This window comes from Platichthys flesus, chromosome 14 (assembly GCF_949316205.1).
Source record: "Platichthys flesus chromosome 14, fPlaFle2.1, whole genome shotgun sequence".
Taxonomy (NCBI): domain Eukaryota; kingdom Metazoa; phylum Chordata; class Actinopteri; order Pleuronectiformes; family Pleuronectidae; genus Platichthys; species Platichthys flesus.
Window position 1 is genome coordinate 3,882,859 of NC_084958.1, and position 14,567 is coordinate 3,897,425.

Here is a 14,567-nt window from a genome sequence, read left to right on the forward strand (position 1 = left end):
ATCCTTCCCATGACTATAAATTCTGCTGGTTACCAACCTACGCTGTCTGATTCATCGGTTAAATCCACAGGCGTACCGTTAATACTGTTCAATTGAGAACAGGGTGTAGTGAAAAAATCAGGTGAGGTAGCCAATGTTAGAATGCTAAAACAATAAGTGCAGATGGTGAACACATTGTCTTCTTATCATATGTCTACATTAGGGAGCGCCTGACAGAGCTGCTAGCATATAGACTTGCTACAGTTGTACAGAATGGGCCACTGGCTGAGGAGTATAGTGACAGAGCAGGGAAGTTGGTTTGAAGACAGACTAACGTAGATTGGTGTGTAGTTATCGTTTTTCGATAAAAAAAATAAAAACCATCACAATCCTCATCCTTAAAAAGTATTCATATAAAACAATTGGGTATTTTATTAAGTGCATCTAGAATTGAAATGAATGCAGTGTAATCAAGTAATCAAGTAAGGTTACCATCAGTTTATATTAAAGTGTTTTAGCGAAGTCTTGATTGAACTGATGCTAATTAAATAGCTTTTGGTGCTTTTACTTTACAATTTAACAATGTCGCATATGGAGGACCATACATGACATAAGTAAAAATAAATAAATGTATAAATAAATACAGAAATAAATAAATAAATAAAAAAGGAAATAAATAAATGAATACAGAAATAAATAAATAAATGTGTTAATACCAAAAGAAATGTCAAAATAAATGTCTTAAATATATTTTAACATTTATTTTTTCCCTGATACATTTCCTTTTCATTTGCAGTGTCCTTAAGCTAATGAGAAAGGCGGGCCTAACCGCAGTCTCATGCAGGATTGGTCACAGGAGTGTAATGATCCAGCCCTACTTCTGCCTCTCAATGCTGACTGGTGTCCAGTAGCTGTTTGCAGCGTTGAGCCAGTTCACACAAAATGAACTAAATCAAGTTCAAAGGGTTAGTTAAGGTTATTTTTTATTTGGATGATTTAGGTGTCAGTAGTCCTGTCTGGGAGCGTCACGTCTCGTGTTCTACTGAGCACAAGGAGCGAGCCGAGAGGAGGAGGAGGAAACAGAAACTCCAGCTCAGTACAAACCACCTGCAGCTTCTGCTCTGATCATGAAGCCGCTGATCTCTGAGCAGATGTGACCAGAGAAGCTCTGTGTTTTCACTGTTCTACAAAGTCACTAACTGGCTGTTTCACGGTGAAGAGCTCGGGTCTCAGTCACTGCCTGTGTCTCTGAGCTATATGAATGATCCTCCATAGTCACAAACTGCAGCCTCCAAAATGACAAAAAAAACAACCTTAGTTCCAACACAAACTGAACATTAGAACCTTCATGTAGGATGATCTAATACAGCAGTGGTTCTCAACCTTTTTTCAGTGACGTACCCCCTTCGAAGAAAAAATTCTGCCGAGTACCCCCTAACCAGCCCAAAGCATTTTTGGTTGAAAGAAAGATGTAATGTGATTTATTAAGCCTTGTAACTAGACACATTCAAATTTAAAACTCCATCAATGTCCATAACATTGCTCATTTGTAGTGGTCTCTCTTGAACTATTTCGAAATAAAAAGATATAAAAATAACTAAAGACTTTTATTATTATCTCAATATAAATAAAGATTTGTGCACCTCAAAATAATTATCAACTCTTTTGGGATCATAATAAAGATATGTTCTCAAACTGAACTCATGAACTTAATTATAGCTAAACACTTCTTCCCAAAAAATAAATCATTAACTTAGTTTTAAATAAAAGATTAGCTCAAAACATATTTTTTAAAATATTTATCATCTTAAAATATCTTCTTTAAAGATCGAAAAGAATACTGACAGGTAGCTTGTTTCTGTTTGCTTCGGGGAGGCTTTTCGCATCGTGTCTTGAGATGACCTGAATTCAGAAAGTTTCCTCTTAAAAAACTCAGGGGGCTTACCAACATGACTTTCATGTTTTGTCTGGAGATACCGCTGAAGATGTGGTGGCTTAATGCCACTGTTGGCTATCTCTCCCCACAGAAAAAACAAAAAGGGTAAATAACCCAATCTATGTTATTGTTAATATTACTGAAGTGTCTTTCTGTTATTTTATTGTGAAATATTTGCTCGCTTTAAGGTCATACAATTTCATTTCCACTTTTGTATTACATGCTTTTATTTTGAAAGGGTACCGGTAGAGACGCGGACTTCTTGTTATGAATCATTAACTTCACTTTTACGTTTTAGCGCCCCTCCGAAGAGGCACAAGCTCTCACGGTGTTGTTTAGGGAAGGCTCTCTACTCTGGTTTCGCCATCTTTGGTACTTGTCCCTCTGTGTTTCAGCAGCATTGCTGCTGCACTTCAACTCGACTCCATTGTTGAGGTTTTCAAGGCAGGTGATGACAGGTGATGACAGGCGGCGTGTGCCAGGTTGGGTCAAACCATCGGCATGGGGGAGACTCTGTTTTTTTAGGATAATTAAAATTGAAAAGCCTATTGAATATAAAATGTTGTTCATGAACTTACACTTATATTTTATTGAATATTTGTTAAATAACAATTTTTCAAGGATTTTTGAATGGATGCTAATTTTAAATATATTAAAAAAAAATCTCAAGTACCCCCTGGAGTACCTTCAAGTACCCCCAGGGGTACGCGTACCCCCATTTGAGAATCACTGTAATACAGGATTGTTGTATTTAAGTTGGCTGGGTGAACCCAATCAAGTGCCAAGTGAGTGTGTTGGCCTTGTTAGCTCCATGCAGTCGCTCTGAACCAGTCTTCTAATGCTTATTCAATACATTGTTAATTCAAACTAAACCATTACCTGCTGCATCAATTGCAGAGAAACACTGAAAGTAATTGCATAAATATTAATGTATTATATTAATAGAGCACATTCACATTCCCTTCTTTACAGCATTTGTATTTTGTAGCTTCCACATTTCACTCTTATTTGAGTTCTGTAGCTGCCTTTAATAAGTCTCTGTTTGTGCCCCAATACAATTATTATTTTGATGGTTATAGAAATGCAATGGACTTAGAGTGAAAGTCCATGGACATCCTCTGGAGTTTCTCCAATTCATGTCTGAAAACAGCTTAAATGTTTTATTTGACTAAGCTGGTCAGGAAAATGTAATGATTATAGATTTAAGGTTGGTTGATATGGCTTCCTGGATGAACCATATCTAAAAACTAAAACTTTGGCAGTTTGACCACTAACAAGCTAGACCACAGAGAAACTGTGGGATACAAATTAAGTAGTACAAGTTACTTCAAGAGGCAGTAGAAACAGGGGAGGCTCAAATTAAAGATTATTTCCTGGTGTCACTGTACGTCCTCCTTCTGAAGGTCACAGATTGTTGAACATCAGCTTGAGATGGAGGAAACGGAGAGAGAGAACCTTACAGACAGAGAGAGAGACAGAGAGAGAGAGAGAGAGAAAGTTGGGGGTTGGAGGTGTGGCAAGGGGAGGAAGAAGGAGGGAGGGGGCTCTTGTCAGAGCATTTCTATTTTTACTCTGCAACCTCGCTGACTGTCGCACCCAGTCCACCTCTCCTCTATCCCTCCATCCCTCATTCGCAGAGTCTCTTTGTTTCCACGGCAACCGCCTCCCATGTATCCCTGACAACGTCTCCCCATCTCCCCCACCCAAACCCACATCACCATGTTGCTTCCCCCCACCCCTGGCAGCGATTATTATGATGCCAGTGACGAAAGGAGTCTGGGCACGAGACATGATATGGATGGTGGCACCAGAAAGCATTGAGATGGAGGAGGAAGAGAAAGAGATGAGAAGAGAAAGGGCAGGGAGAGAGGGCAGAGGGGGGAGGGAGATAGAGAATGGGAGATGATGCAGGGCAACAGATGAAGGGAAGATTGATGCAGGTAGGGAGGAAAGAGGAGCAGAGCAGGCAAAAGTCAAGGCAGAAGTAAGAGAAGTTAAAGGAGATTAATTATAATTAGAGCCAGGAACCAGCAGTAGCAGAGATTTAAAAAAAAAAAAATTGGGGTTAAAGGAAGGAGAAAAAGAGGACAAGTGGTAAAAAAAAATTACCCAAAACTCTGCACTAGCCCACTTCTTGCTCAAATGGCTTGAATCTGCTCTATATCTCTGCCAATGGTCTGAATTTGGTTTGAAAGTACAGCGTTTAATTACAGGAACCAGAGCTAATTTAGCTCAAATTTAGAAAAAAGACGTAAATAATCTGTCTGAACACATGAGTCATTGCAAATTATGTTATGTGGAGAAGAAAGAAAAACTGCAGCAACAGATCAGAGGGAGCAAACGGCCCAGAGTCACCATAAATATAAGGTACAGACGTTAGAAAGAACTGAAAGGAATGGTGCAAAAGATAGCAAACACAGATGTCAACCTTCAACCCAGTCATTAGTACGTCTTGAATGAGATCCTGGTGTGCAGAGCTCATGTCGGGCCCACTCATGAGGAAAAATTCCACCTTAAAAGAGGCTGTAAAACCGGATTTCATTAGCCCACCTTGCATCTGCATCACGCAGGGAAAAGCTACCTTATAAATCCAACACATTCAGGGAAATTATACATGCCCTCGTGATGAGAGAGAGTTCTAATATGTAAGGAGAGAACAATGTGATGAGTCACTGAATACACCCCTCATGGGGTTTTCCATTATCCTGCTGAGGCTTTGATCATAAACTAAATGTTATAGACCAGGTAAGTATCTGTCATTCAGATTTATGATTTCCAAAACTCTCACTGTATATAAACACAATACATATGTTTTGCAAGAGATTTTTACCCCACAATGATAAGGTAGTCTGACCAAAACAAACATAGATATACATCCACCGAACACACCTGAACACCTGCTGAGTCATGCAAGTATCCAGCTGGTCACTCATTTGGCAGCATAAAATCATGCAGATACGCATAAGGAGCTAATGTTCACATCAATCAATCAGAGCACAGAAAAAATGCGACATTGAGCGTGACATGATTGTTGCTGTAAGCCCAACAGAGGCCGGTTTAAATCCAGTGGAAACCGCTATTGGTCACGTTTGTCCCAGGCCGAAATGATCACTATAAGCGGTTGATTACTATAGATTATAAATTGCTGTGGCTTCTGTATGATGGTCCCAGAACTCGAGGGAAAGGTAACGGCTGGTGCGCACACCAACAGCGACTCAGCTGACATCTCTGACCTGCTACAGTTTAACTGCGATTCGTTTGTAATGACGCCACAATATTAACACTAAACACATAATGATCGATGCTCCTTTTCTTAAATGAGTAAAATCTTTCGTACGAGCTGCGTGTGCATTCATTATTCTGCCCAGGTCTGACACTCACGCATACAAACCACAGTCTGAGTCTGATCTCAGACTGGTAAAAACAACTGAATATGTAAAATTAGTCAGGGTGAATGATAAATTACAGACAGAGCCGGTAAAAACCGGAAGAAATTAAAAGACACAAAGTGAACACTGTAAGCAGACTACCTGATCACCATAATCAAATTGTTTAGACACCATTTGAATAGGAACGATTGTGTCCCTAAAGTTATCCGTAATCACTATATCAGCAGACAAGAAGACTACAGTGGATAAATTAACAAATCGTAACAACTGTGAAATCACAATCAAATTCACCAAATTCTTATTATTTTCTATTTCTGCACCAAATGACACACAATCGTAAATATCGGTCCACAAAACATGCCTGGGCTATTTTTCTATAAGATCCAGGAATTTTTCTCTGAGAATTCCAGAAAATGTGAAAAAATGCCCTATCTTGCAATGTTATAAGAAAAGTCAGAGGCAGTGAACAACACATCCAACCCAGGGGTGGATGCTCTACAGCAGCAGAGACCACATCAGGTTAGACTCCTGTCAGTGAAGACACAGTGACACAGACTCACCAACACTGGACAGTTACTGACTGAAAAACATAGCCTGGTCTGATTAATGTCGATTTATGCTCCACAATCTGGAGTCAACAGCTTAGAATCATCGGAGCCAGCCTGCCTTGTGTCAACAGTCCAGGATGCTTGAGGTGTGATGGTGCGGAGAATGTTTTCCTCACACATTTATCATCTTCGTCATCATTTATCCCTTTATCCTTTTCTAATGGCTACTTCCTGCAGGATAATGCTCCATGTCACAAATAAAAGTTTCAAACTGGTTTCATGAACATGAAAGTGAGTTCAGTGAACCCCAGTGACCTGAAATGGAGGGACTACCCTGTATTAGTATGGTGTTCCTAAAAACATGCTCAGGGTGTGTATTGACTGTTATAGAATACTAGGTGGAAGCAGACTTTGAGGACATCTAAGTCTATGTTCAAAGTAATGTGCAGAATATGGAGAGTTTGCTAGTTGTCCTCCTCTGCCTGCATGACCTCATTTGAGTCCTGCTCTTGACGCTGTGTATTCCCGGCTGAGCACGGCCTCCAGTTTCCTGATCTCCCCATATACACTGCAACACAACTTAGTTTTATCTTTTAATCAAGACCACAAGCCACAGCCCTCCTGAAGGGCCAGCCAACCAATTAGACTCCACCACATCTTACCTCCGCCTGTTGCTAGAATCGCTTCAGCTGAAAGCTCTGCTTGACTCTGGTTGCTATAGCTTGTCTGTCTGCCTGAACCTAGCCAGCCTTTGTCACTTCTTGCCCTGTCCATCACTTACCTGCTCAGTCAACATCCAGCCACGCTCAGCCAGCCTGGCACACTGCATGCTCCATTGTGAGAAACAATCTGGACCTCGGTCAATCCTCCAACCCAGACACTCCTGCACCTGATAATCTAGTCTTATGATAATATTCTGCGCTCAGTTCAAGCATTTCCACAAAACATAACAAGTAAAGTGAAATGATTGGAAACCAGTGTTCCTAAAGGGAAAAACAGTCATGACTTTACTATATATATATCAGCAAGTACATTTTTTTTTACATTAACACAGCATAAACCACAATCTGGAATTTTCTTGAATTTGAATAATGACAAAGAAAAATACTGAACTTTAAATGGATTTGGAATGGTAAATGGATTTTTATTTATATAGCGCTTTTCTAGTCTTGATGACCACTCAAAGTGCTTCACACTACAGTTTCACACAGTGCATTTATCCCAGCACTTTGTTATTCTATGGGGGCCATTCAGGGTTCAGCATCTTGCCCAAGGACACTTCGGCATGCAGATTGTTCAGACTGGGGATCGAACCGCCGACCTTCAGGTTGGAGGACGACCACTCTACCCCTCAGCCACAGCCACCCTTAAGAGATTAGATAGTTTCCAAACCTGTCTACTATTCAACAACATGTAAAAAGACACTCATATAACTGTAATCATATAATATAGGTCTGGCTTGGATCATATTTTGCTGAGACCATATATGACGACATCACAGCTCCCCAAAATGAAGCTGAGACATTTCAGTTGCCCCCTGGTGGCTGGCTTCTGTAAAGGCCATAAACCCTGCCTGCTCCATGTTAATCTATGGGAAATGATTACAGATAAATGATAACTGAAGTAAAGAAGAAAATGCCATACAACTCTGCAAAGAAATTCTCATTAACCAAAGCCAAGAAAATAAAACCCATTGAGAAGACATTAACTGTCTCTGTGAAAGATAACTTTAATGACTTGAGCTGCTGCTATATGTTTTGACTAATTTCATACACTGACTAATCATTTTAGCCTCATTCAAGAGTGACACTTGTTTAGCTACAAGCTACATTTTCCTCAGAGGGAACACACTGGAAAACTTTTATATATGACTCAATATACACATGTTCTGTTCAATGCTACTCAGTCATTTCTCTACACCAGAGGTCATCAACAGGGGGTCCGCCACCCCTAGGGGGTCCAGAGAGGTACTGCAGAGGGGCCGCAACATTTTGGTTGAGACAACATTTAATTTTTTTAATTATTATATTTATATTTTTTATTATCCAACCAATTTTCCCCCCACATATTAATTATTGTAATAGCTCAGTGTTGTATGCAAGATGTATGTTTATAAATGGCAGTGGCATGGCCACCCTGTACCTTGCACATGTTTAAATTAAAAACATGAATATATGAACCTGTGTAATATTTGAATAGTTTAGAATTGAATGCACAGTAACAGGGTAGCTATATTTATACATGGCACTAGGTCCAGTTTAATATAAAACACAACTTTATACAATATATATAGTATGGGGTCCCTGCTCCATCTCACCACCAGCTTGGGGGTCGTTGGCTTGAAAAACTTTGAAGACCCCTGCTCTACACCATTGGCAGCCATGTCCCTCAAGCTGCAGTTATTTGTGGTCACAGCTGCAATTCTCCAGACAGACACGTGATGGTGTCAACGCGCAGGGCTGAGCCTCAACAACCACCTCCGTGCTTCACAAACCAGAAACACACACACACACATACACACACACACACATTGGGACATGATAATTTATCAGCAAGGTTGGACAGCAAATCACAACACCTGTGCATCCCCAGTGAGGAATCTCGATTTATAGGATTCACTTTGATTCAATCTCACTGGCTCACTGGCTCGCTTTCAAGGACAAAAGCATGTGAGTGTGTACGTGTCTGGGAGACTGGGTGTGTGTGTGAGAGAGAGGGAAAGAGAAAGATAGAGATTTTACTCAATGATCAAAAGATAAACTACTTTGCCTAGAAATAAATGAAATAGAAACAGCAATCATATTTTTCTATTTTACAGGCTACGTACACATGCACAGGGTAAAAACTGAGTTTTTACTTGCATTATGTGAGGGTTAAACACAGTAGCTGCAGTCATCAATATTGTATTTATGTGTACAGGGAGACGGACAGACAAGATTAACATGGAACTGACAAAACTCCAATCTAAAGGTAGTCAGTCCAGTGCAAACCTCTGCAAAGCAAAACAGTCCTAAATAAAGCTCCTGTAGCTCTCAATATTGATAAATGCAAATGTAATAGATAGAGGTAATCTGCAGCAAACTCATGCAGCTCAAAACCATATATATGTATATCTATATATAGATATATTTATAATCTTACATAGGTAAATTATAAATATATCTATTTATTTACCAACAGTTGCTCCAGCAAAGCCTCAAGACGCAGAGCCTAAAAGCCTGCTGGAATGGACGACCAGTCTGGTTTTGCTTTGTCATTATTGGTCATAATGATGATGGGCTAAAAATGGCGATTGTGTGAAACAGGTGAAGTGGTATACATTTTCTGAATCTAAAACCACTGTGCTGCGCTGGGAAACAATTGAGGATATTTTGGTGATATCCAGTGTTTCTCTAATGATTCTAAAAGGGTTCATCATCCTGAGCATAGTTTATACTATTGTGGCTATTTTACTGGGTGATGAATTTGTTTTATTTGATGGTAGGTTTAGTGGAACCCATGTTTTTATAAATCAAGACTACCCAAGTGGCTGTGACACAGGTTTGCAGAGTGATTGTTTCCAATGCGAAACCTTTCAGCTGCACCAGCTGTATAATAAAGCCATTTCAGTTGGACAACTCACGTTCAAACCCTTATTGCAGCAGTAGAACAGGTTTAGTGTATAGGATCTACACGCCACATTTTCCTTCGAAGGACCATTATAATACCAGTGCACGAAAGATACCTGATGAAAGTCATTTAGCTAGCGAGATAGTGTGCACATATTATAGCAAATCAATGAAAATGTATCAGAAGTTGGTGCTAAAATAACTATATTTTCTGCCAGACCAGGGCTTGTGTTTGAACACAGAAGCCTGCTCTGTTTAAACCATCACTGCTACTCCGAATATTACATTTTTAAGTGAGATCGCTATCTTTGGTATTTCTGGTCCACCATGTCTGTTAACAGTGTTATCATATGTTTGAATATGGCTAACAATATACTTGAGTAACTCTGCTTTGTACTCTTCATAACAGAGAACGTGAAATAAGTATTTAATCATTTTCGTAAGGCGCAGATATTGAAATGTATTTTCTGAACCTGAACTTCCCGGCCCTTCTCTAAAGGCAGCTGAAGGGGTTGGGGAGCCACCGGTGATACACTATAGTACCATCTTTGTAAGTAGCACATCAAGTCTGTCCTACAGTATATAGTCATACTAAATTTGGGGAACAGATGATGATGCTTCTAATTTATTTAATTTGAAGGGAAAGCTCCTGATCTCCTGATCCTCAGGTAAAGCCTAGATACCAGATAAAAACTAGGTCACGTGTGACAGGTCAGAGACTAAGGTTCGGTTTGCGCCAAAAGAAGATGACCTGATCATATGTTATATGCTTAAAACTTAAATAAATAATCAACACACTTCAAAGCAAAATCCACTGCCCTCAAACCAGCCAGCTGTGTCAGTAAACAAAATAATTAACCACCACATAATCACAGATACTTTGGTCTAAGGAGTATCCACTTCAAAGCACCACAAGAGAATAACATATACAAACTGGGAAAAAGAGAAATGTTTCTTACCTGTTGTTCAGGGTGACATCATGGCATTATGAAAGAGAAGAAAGGGGGGGAAGAGGGAGAGAAGAAATAAGACAGTGCTCATTTAGGATCACTGTATAAACACAGTTCTCAACATATACCATTGCAATGTGTCAGAACTTTTGTTTAACAATGTCAGTCACGAACTTGCTTCAAAACTCCATTCAGAATTTCTGGAAGTTACAGGATATTATAGACAATTGTCGTCTTTACAGCTAAAGGTGTGAAACACAGCTCGCTGTTAGTGACAGCTGCTGTCAGACTGAAGGAAATTCTTATTAGAGAAGGAAATCTAAAACTACATGGTTGAATTATATTTATTGATTAAAGGAGTTGTACTTTTTTCCCACACATTTTTCTACCAAAGTACTGGTCAGCTTGTAGCAGTGAGAAAGGGCTGAGGCAAACCATCACACTGGAAAATTAAGCTTATATATTTAGAAAACTGTGAGCTGTAGCTGGGGAGCGCAGGACGGAAACAGTTTCACCAGGAGGAAAAAGCATTAGACTGAGAACCTCTCACAGTTTTCTCGCACTGTACAAGAGGTCAGGGGTCAGGCAGCTGCTGCGGCACACGACACTGAACTGTTTGCTCCTAAATGGCTATTACACATGAGCTGGTCAGCTGTAGCCGTTAAATTTGTGCTTTTGACAGAACTTTTATAAACACAGTCTCTAAGCTCCACCACATCTGGAGAATATATAATTTTCTATTTCTAACCTCCACTGTGCTTTAAACAGGAACCAATACTATGATTTTCTTTATACCTGTAAACTTGACTGGGTCTTTGCATTTGATGGATCATGACCTGAATGAAAATGCAACTGAGCTTGATGATGTATTCTTGACCTTTGAAAAAAAAAAAACTCTTAACTCAAACTCAGCTAATTAGCAATTTTTTTTCTAGAGCATGTTTTGGCCATGGACATGAAAACTAAATATGGAACTACGGTCACTCAGGGGTTGTAACTTATATGGGTGTGTTCCAAGATTCACTGATGAAAGTGGAGAGATTGGTTAAATTCGAACTCTTTCACCAAATGGGTGCAAATACAGTATACTTTAGTATACAATTCACATGATTAAAATTAAAACTTTTGTTTATTTTCTAACATACTAGAGGAATCAGATTTGCGCATTAATTTGATTATTCTCCATTTCTATTTTATCTTTAGAGAAACATTTATTTGAGCCGAATACGTTATGAACAATAATAATAAAAACACGAAATAAACTCAATACCCCTAAGATCCATCAAGACTAAAACTTGATAATTGAAAGTTGTTCCTATAATCCTGAAACCTGTTTAACATTATTGCTCATTCAATAACCATCTCATTCACTATATTGGCTCTGTGTAGGTGATATGCGAAATACTCTCGAACATATTAGCTATTATTATTAACTATTATTGTGTCTATTAAAATAACAAGCAAGTTCGCTTTGCCATTAGAGGACCAGAGTTATATGTGTTTTTTCTATGGTCAGAGTGGAGGTGGGACATTGGACATGGAGCTGACGGTCACATGAAACAGAAGACAGTGCAGCAAGCAGAGACAGCAGAGCTATAAGAAGCAGCAGGTGAAGTAGCAGAAACATTGCTATGATCATGGGTACCGATACACAGAGGCAGGCGGAGGGAAATCAGATAGGGCAACTTATCCATTTCCCCCTTGCAGTTTTGTTAATACGTGGCCTGATCAGCACAGCACTTGTATCCCATACTCTTGCGAGCAGCTGGGAAGAGAGATATACCTGGACAGAAATGTTTCTCTGGTGGGAGTTTGAGATTAATCTCCTGGATGTGTTTTCAGAGATTCTATTGTTTGTTTAATTTAACAAGATATAGATTTGTGTCTAGATCTGTTTTAACATAATTAATAGGAAAGTGATTAAATCAGACACTGTTCAGCATTTATCTCTCGCGCCTTGGTTATTACAGATAGGAATAGATTAAGCATCAAGAAGGCCTAGTGCTCAATCCACAGACAAAGAGCCATGCACACAGGTCAAAATATCAATAGCTGCTTCCTGCTATCCCAGCCCACAATCCCTTGCTGAAATTAGCCCCATGTTATTAATAATCTTCCCTGTAGTTCACCAACCTTCCAGTGGGGGGAGCTGTGGCGATGAGGACTCCTCGTGCTCTGAGTGTGCAGGGAGAAAGGGAGGGGCTGCGGGGGTGAAGGGGGGAGGGAGTGAGGCCGAGCAAGGACGTGAGGCTACGCTTGTGGGGAGAGTGTCTGGTGATGAAGTAGGAGGGCCGGACGCGGGTAGAGCTGAAGTAAGGGTTGTGGCAGAGGGGGCACCTGGGACAAAAGGTTTGGCGTCAACGTTGAGCGACGATGCGACTCCAGCTGGGACAGTGGGTGCTGGAGTAAGGACTGTGAGGCTGTTGGAAGAGGAGAAAGCTACTGAGGCAGGGACAGAAGTGACTTTTGGGGCAGACTTTGTCAGGGGGTCCGAGGCAGGGGCGGGAGTGTTGGTGATGGGGGTGGTAGTTTGTGATTCAGGTGTTGAGGCTTGAGGGGTCTGGAGGACTGAATCGAGGAAAGAGAAGGTCTGCGAAACTGGGCTCAGGTTCTCCCCTGTCATTAAAGCTAGACTACGGCTAGCATCCCCAGCCAAACTGTTCTTGGTACTTATTGCACTAGTTGCTGTGCTAATATTAGCTTCAGTTTTGCCAGTGGACACTTTCTGTTCATTTGCCTTTTTCACATCTTTTGCAGACATAGAGAAATCGTCTAAACACATGGGCTCGTACGAGCGTGGTGATGAATCTGTTAGAAGGCTAGCATGGGATTGGTTTGTGAAATTTGTGGGTATTTGAACACAGGCTGAGGGCAGAGCAGGGCTGGAGTTCAAGTTTGGAGGTTTGAAGTCAGATGCACCAGAGTGAGCGGCTGTATCCCAGGTGGGAGCGATCGTCGCCGGTGTGGGGGAGACGTGCTGCTGGGGCGCCCCCCACTCCTCTGGAAGTCTTGCCCTACTCTTATTCTTCTTGCCTTTTACCCTGCCCCCTCCTCCACTCTCTCTGATCTCCCACTCCCAGTTCTCCTCCTCATCTTCATTATCCTCTGCCTCATTTCCGTCCTTATCCTGAATCCCATGCTTGTCTGATTGGCCGATGTTCTTCTCCTGGCTGTCCAGGAAGTCGTAGACCTCGTCCCGGCCCTTCCTCCTCTTCTTGCGCCGTCTCTGCTGCTGCTTGCCATCCTCGTCCCCCAGCCCTGCTCTCTCTGGGCTTTCCTCGGAGTTGGAGGACGTGGCACTGATGTCATCCTCTATCAAGCCGCCAGGAGATGTGACAGGAGCTGCCGAGGGGGGGGAGGGTTTTATAAGAGGAGGAACCGATCACACACTGTCAAGAGAATCACCTGCCAAAAAGCCACCAGACTGTGGTTACTATAGGCGGTTCATGTTTATTTCTGGTCTAAATTGTTGGTGCTAGAACTGGTCTAATAAAAATTACTACATCTATGTTAAAGTGATATTTTGAAGTAATGGAGATTGTAGAGGGACCAATAACTAAAGGTGGATGATTTGTTTGCAGTTGACAATTTTTTTCCCCCTTTTCAAACGCAGCCAGATAAGGTTGTGTAATACTTGCGTACACAATTTTGTACGATTTTAGATGTTGTTTGACAATTTGTGGAATTAAATAGGGATAATGCAATACTTTGTCGTTGATTCAAGTTCAGTTTTCAAAAACAAAAATCTAAAACAAAAGGACTGGAAAATGTACTAACGGCTAGAGGGCCCGTGCAGAGTATTGTGAACGACAGACCTAAATAACGCAGAAGTGATGCATTTCAAACCATAATTGGAGTAGTGAAGATATAGCATTCTTTTGAAGGTAGTTGTGGATATTAAGGATTGCAGAATCGAGATGGAGGATCTTTAGTAGTGCAGAAAAATACATATTTCCCCTACTTTTTTAAACTTCTGCATCGTATCAACTGACATTGTTGAGACTGGCTATGGCAGCAGCAATTAGTTGCTAGTAGTGTTGTCCTATACTAGCAGTGCTTTTGTCCAGTGCAATGTATGTCTGATGTATGTTACTGCAACAAGAGTTAGTGCTGCACCCAGATGACACATTTTGCCATGCAAATACGCAATGGCACTT

General features: G+C 40.7%; 1 protein-coding gene across 2 annotated transcripts in view; it reads right to left on the reverse strand.

Moving 5' to 3' along the window:
- The window catches only part of map4l (microtubule associated protein 4 like), a 102,664-nt gene that overhangs the window by 42,913 nt on the left and 45,184 nt on the right, over positions 1–14,567 (reverse strand). Inside the window, exon 5 of one of the 2 annotated variants that reach the window (XM_062404916.1) lies at positions 12,544–13,752. The exons of the other annotated variant lie outside the window; for it this stretch is intronic. Coding sequence (XP_062260900.1) covers positions 12,544–13,752 — 1,209 coding nt within the window. The remainder of the gene's footprint in view (positions 1–12,543; positions 13,753–14,567) is intronic. 2 annotated transcript variants of the gene reach the window in all.